This window comes from Kryptolebias marmoratus, linkage group LG19 (genome assembly GCF_001649575.2).
Source record: "Kryptolebias marmoratus isolate JLee-2015 linkage group LG19, ASM164957v2, whole genome shotgun sequence".
NCBI lineage: Eukaryota > Metazoa > Chordata > Actinopteri > Cyprinodontiformes > Rivulidae > Kryptolebias > Kryptolebias marmoratus.
In genome coordinates this window covers 3,170,565-3,176,476 of record NC_051448.1, presented here as the reverse complement: position 1 = coordinate 3,176,476, position 5,912 = coordinate 3,170,565, and the positions used below count along the sequence as shown (strand labels likewise).

The following is a 5,912-nucleotide window of genomic DNA, read 5'->3' as shown; positions in this document are numbered from 1 at the left end:
AGACCAGGGACAATCCAGAAATGCTCATGAATGTCAGTTTAGAAGCTATCAAAGTTCTCAAATAAAGCACCTTTTGAGAATGTCAATGTTTGTTGATAATTATCTTACAAAACTAGGAAGGATTTTTGGTTTATATATTAAAAGTTAAGGTTGTTTATTGATTTTAGTAAAAAAAAATAGCAGCTTTTAGGAAAATGCCCCGCGAAATCCAGACACAGAGATGATCTGAGGCTCTGATAGTTGTCTGCACACACTGAAACTAAAGATATTTATGCATTTAAATCAGTGTTATTAAACCCTTCATCTACGAGAAAACAGACAATCATGAGGATACTTCAATAAGTTCTTAGCCAGGACTTTTGTTTGGAGGATAAATAAGAAAGTTTGCCGTTGACCTGAGGTCAGCCCGAAGCTTTCAGCTGAATCAGTTTGATTCAGATGTTTATTATTCAGCTGAGGGAATTTATTCAAACAGTCCTGGTAGGTGTGGCAGAACTATAAACTGACCAAAGCAGAAAGATACCTCAGATTTTTATTTATGTTTTATAATGCGAGGTTTGGTCTGTTGTTTCCTGTCTGGTTTAAACCTGTTTCCTGTTTCCTGCAGGTATCTCTACCTGCTCTTCTCCGATGACGACCACCTGCCGTTCGAGCACTGGGTCTTCAACACCGAGGCCCACCCGCTGCCGGTCATCAGCAAGGATAAAACGGACAGACCCAACGAAGTGGAGTAGTGACCTCTGACCCCTCATCCTGTACATCTGAGCCTCCAGCTGTTCGCCTGGAGCCCAACGTGGCGACAGATTTCTCCTGATCAGATTGTTTTCTTTGTTTTCTTTTGGATCTGTCAGAGCTGAGTTCTCTCTGCAGATCCAGTGTTAGGTTTGTTTGGTTTTAACAGTTTTTTGTTTTTTGTTTTTTTGTGAACGCTCTCCTCCGGAGCGACACGTTTACTTCCTGATGCTGAGGCGGCTTCTGGAAACGCTGAAGCTGTTCGTGTTCGTTCAGAGATGATCAGAGGGACGGTCGGATCCGTTCTCACGTCCTCTGTGAGGAGGGGAAAGCAGCTGATCTGTAAATGAACTCTGACAGAGCAGGACGACGTTTACTCGTGTTTTTGAGCCAGTTTTTTGTTTTTCAGCAGTGTTGTTGGAGAAATGTCGGGATTTCCCTTTTCTATCGAGGTGTTTGTGTCTGTGGGAGTTAAAGGGACGACGCAGCACAAGCAGAACCTGTTTTTTTGTAAAACCTTCGGACCCTCCGCTCCCACCTGACTGCTCCTTCCTCCAAATGTCATCAAGCAACCAACCGGACCGTTTTTTCTACCGCCTCCTCCCTCACATCGTTTACACAGATCCACCCTTTTCTCCTCACATTTCCTCCGGGGTTCGACCGAAAAGGGAGTTTAAAGCTCAAACCGTTAAATCAAATCTTAGTCCCCCGTTTTTTGTTTATTTTCCTCAGTTTTCTTTACAAAAACGACTCATTTGCAGGTTTGTTTCGGTTGTTTACGTCCTCAGGAACTGAATCGTAAACATTTTGAGAAGAGCCAATCAGTGGAGCTTTAGATTTGTTTCCATTAAACTTGAACCTTCAGGCCCTGAGTGTCTCCTCTGATTCAAAGTCTGGGTCGGACCTCATGTTCATCCTTCTGGTTTCATCAGGCAGGCTGTAGGATCTTCTCTCCTCTGTGAGGACCTTCACACAGACAGAAAGCCATACTGATGCCACGCAGCTTTCCGTGTTTTTCCTTCTCTAAAGGTGTTTATTTTCTCAAAGTTTGTCTTTAAAGATTCCTCCCGATGCCGCAGAGACGCGGAGCCAGATTTAATCCAGTTTAGTCTTCGATTTAGTGCCTTCACTGATGAGGAGGAGTCTGACGGAGAGGCAGCTCACACAAACACGGAGGAGAATCGTTCTTTCAGCTTTAAGTAAGTTCCCGTGTCTCTGACGAGGATTAGACCAAAACTAGACGTGGATTAAAGGATTACTTGGACCTTTTGATTTGATATTCAGAGAAACTTCAGCTAAGAAACGCAGCGATAAGTGGGAGACGGGACCACCGAAGTTCAATCAGGTGATTGGGGGGTGAAAATAACTGCTAGAATAAAAACAGAGACTTTTATTTTATTATTCTTTTCACTGATTCTGAGTCGGGAATGATTTGAAACCAAAACAAGTTAAAGTCTGCAGTTATTTCCTTGACTGCAGTGACATCTAGTGGTGAAAGCTGGTCGTTACAGTTAACGAGGCCTGCAGACATGAAAATAAAACAGAAAATTAGTCTTTGCTTGGAGTCTGGACATGAGACGGGTATTTTTCACACTGACTGTTCAGAGAAGAAGAACGAAGTGACCATAATGTCCACGTTTTATTTATCTGACACTAGAACTGCTGACTTCTGGAGACAGAAATGAGAAAAGCAGATCATTCTTTGTTGTCATCTAATCAGTTTGTATGTTGTCGACAAAAATACGACAACTTGAATCTTTCAGCAGGAGAATAAGATCCTGGAAAAAGTGATTTTTAAAAGCATAAACAGCTTTAATACAATATTTATTAAATACCGTAGATTTTCTGTTATCCAGAACAATCCTAAGAGTTTTTATTTTAGTTTGTTTGTTTTTTTTAAAAGAAGAAAAAGTGACTGAACTTCGTCTTTCTCAGTTCAGACGGAAATCTGAAAAAAAAATTAAATAAAAATAATAAACCAACAGTCCTCAGGAAGGAGGGGAAGGAGAGAGATTTGCATGTGAGTTCAGCTCCTCAGATGAGAGGAGAAATGTTGCCCGGCTGCGTTTGAGGATAAATAATCAAACGCCTCTAAAACAAGACGGCAGCTGCATCATAAAACTCATCTTTATTAAATTAATGTACATTAACAGATGCTTTGATGGCAAAAATGGCTCCAAAAATGACAAAAAAACTCACATTTTATTTGGAAAGTCTTGAATTTCGAACCGTACAGGAACGTCAGGTTATCAGGGAGGTTTAGTTCTCGGTTTTCTCGGTTCTCCTGTTCTAAGGGAAGAACCTTAAATCATTTATCACAGAGGTTTTATAAACTTTGAGTCCCTCCTGAAGACAAACTTTGAAGCTTTTAGGATCATAATTAATTTCTTAAGTTCTAAACACACCAAGGAGGTGGAGATATTCAGAGGATTATTCAGAAATAAGAATAATTTTCATATCTGGTTATTCTTTAAAAGATCCTTTTGGGTTCCACCATGAGTTCACTGTAAAAAAATAAACTTTGTTTTAGATTTTTATATTTAATTAAAATTCCCGAACAAACAGCAGAACCTGCAGGAAGTCAGTTTTCTCTTCTTTTAGTTTTTATTTGTTTTTAATCAACCAGTTTGTTTCTTTATGTTTACTTTGTTATTATATATATATGTATGTTAAAAATGTTGATTCTGTAGTTTTCTGAGCTCATCTTCCTGATCGGACCCAGGACTTTGGTGTTTCTTTCGTGTTAATTTATTCGTGATCATAGGAGCGACCTGAAGGTGGCGCTGTGGCTTCAGGTCAGAAATCGAGCTGAAGGTCGTGAACGAACGAACGAACGAACGAATGAATGAATGAATGAATGTACCATCCAATGTGAAGAAGTTTCATTTTCAGGTTTTCTTTTCCCTCTGAAAGCACAAAGGATGGAAATTCAAGCGACCTTCATCCTTCAGCTGCAGAAACGTTTCCTTCTCTTCCTCTCAGCCGCTCGTCTTTCTGCTGCTTTACGGGATTTTAGTCAATTTAATTCGTTAAGAAAAATAGACTGAGGCTAAAACTGGATAAATATAAAATCTTTAATTGGTTTGGCTTCATTTACTTTCATCGCCGTCGTCCCTGAGCTCCGAAATGCTCACCTGTCAGAGAGTTTTAGTTATTATTAGTTTTAAGTTCTATTATCAGTTAAATTAATGATGCCACTTCCCGGTAAGGGTCCTTTTTTTCACGTTCTGAAGCATCATCAGTAATAAATCAGAGTTCAGACGCTGCTGCAGCCTCGTTATTTGGACTGAATCACGCGCTGCACCTTTATTCATTAAAGTTAGATTATTTTATTTACCTAAACAGGCTCAGTCTCTTCAGATGCTCACGGTTCTTAACTTCCTGACAGGTGATTTTAAAATTAAATTAAAATTTAAAGCTGCTGGAGCCAAATTATCCTGATTTATTCAACTGTTTCCACCCGAAATGCTCCAAAATAAAAGTTTTCTTTCTTAACGAGGAACCATCTGATGCAACGACTCGTGCTTTTAACGAACGTTTGGTTGTTTTTAAAGAAACTCCAACTTTATTTTGGAGATTCTTTGTTTTAGATTGTTTTGCAGCTGATGGTTTGTTTCAGGAAACGTTTGGACCGACTGCATATCCAACATCCGGTCGTTCTTTTTTAATTTAGATCCTTTATTCCAGGTTTTAAAAAAACAGAATCATGTTTGAAAGATTCGTAGAAACACCCAGAAGGCTTTGTGACGCTTTAAAGGGCTGATCTGCAGCAGAGAAATGAATTATTTTAGTCTGTGGAGACGTCGATCTGATCCTGATCCTGATCCTGATCCTAATCTGATCCTGATCCTGATCCTGATCTGATCTGATCCTGATTCTGATTTGTTCCTAAACCTGATCCTGATTCTGATCTGATTCTGATTCTGATTCTGATCTGATCCTGGTCCAATCTTGATCCTGATCTCGATCTGATCCTGATTCTGATTCAGATTCTGATCCTAATCTGATCCTGATCCAGATCTCGATCTGATCCTGATTCTGATTCAGATTCTGATCCTAATCTGATCCTGATCCTGATCCAGATCTTGATCTGATCCTGATCCTGATCCTGATCTGATCCTGATCCTGATCCTGATCTGATCTGATCTGATCTGATCCTGATTCTGATTTGTTCCTAAACCTGATCCTGATCTGATTCTGATCTGATCCTGGTCCAATCTTGATCCTGATCTCGATCTGATCCTGATTCTGATTCAGATTCTGATCCTAATCTGATCTTAATCTGATCCTGATCCTGATCCAGATCTCGATCTGATCCTGATTCTGATTCAGATTCTGATCCTAATCTGATCCTGATCCTGATCTCGATCTGATCCTGATCCTGATCCTGATCTGATCCTGATCCTGATCCTGATCTGATCTGATCTGATCCTGATTCTGATTTGTTCCTAAACCTGATCCTGATCTGATTCTGATTCTGATTCTGATCTGATCCTTGTGCCAATCTTGATCCTGATCTCGATCTGATTCAGATTCTGATCCTGATCCTGATCCAGATCTCGATCTGATCCTGATTCTGATTCAGATTCTGATCCTGTTCCTAATCTGATCCTGATCCAGATCTCGATCTGATCCTGATCCTGATCTCGATCTGATCCTGATCCTGATCCTGATCCTGATCTGATCTGATCCTGATCCTGATCTGATCTGATCTGATCCTGATTCTGATTTGTTCCTAAACCTGATCCTGATCTGATTCTGATTCTGATCTGATCCTGGTCCAATCTTGATCCTGATCTCGATCTAATCCTGATTCTGATTCTGATTCAGATTCTGATCCTGATCCTGATCCAGATCTCGATCTGATCCTGATCCTGATCCTGATCCTAATCTGATCCTGATCCTGATCCTGATCTGATCTGATCCTGATTCTGATTTGTTCCTAAACCTGATCCTGATTCTGATCTGATTCTGATTCTGATTCTGATCTGATCCTGGTCCAATCTTGATCCTGATCTCGATCTGATCCTGATTCTGATTCAGATTCTGATCCTAATCTGATCCTGATCCAGATCTCGATCTGATCCTGATTCTGATTCAGATTCTGATCCTAATCTGATCCTGATCCTGATCCAGATCTTGATCTGATCCTGATCCTGATCCTGATCTGATCCTGATCC

At 40.2% G+C, this 5,912-nt stretch overlaps 1 protein-coding gene across 1 annotated transcript in view; it reads left to right on the top strand.

Moving 5' to 3' along the window:
• man1a1 (mannosidase, alpha, class 1A, member 1) overlaps positions 1-1,604 on the top strand; it is a 119,169-nt gene extending 117,565 nt beyond the window's left edge. The window contains exon 12 of the mRNA XM_017431421.3: positions 608-1,604. Within this exon, the coding sequence (XP_017286910.1) occupies positions 608-734 (127 nt within the window). The 3' untranslated portion in view covers positions 735-1,604. The remainder of the gene's footprint in view (positions 1-607) is intronic.
• Positions 1,605-5,912: the final 4,308 nt, after the last annotated feature.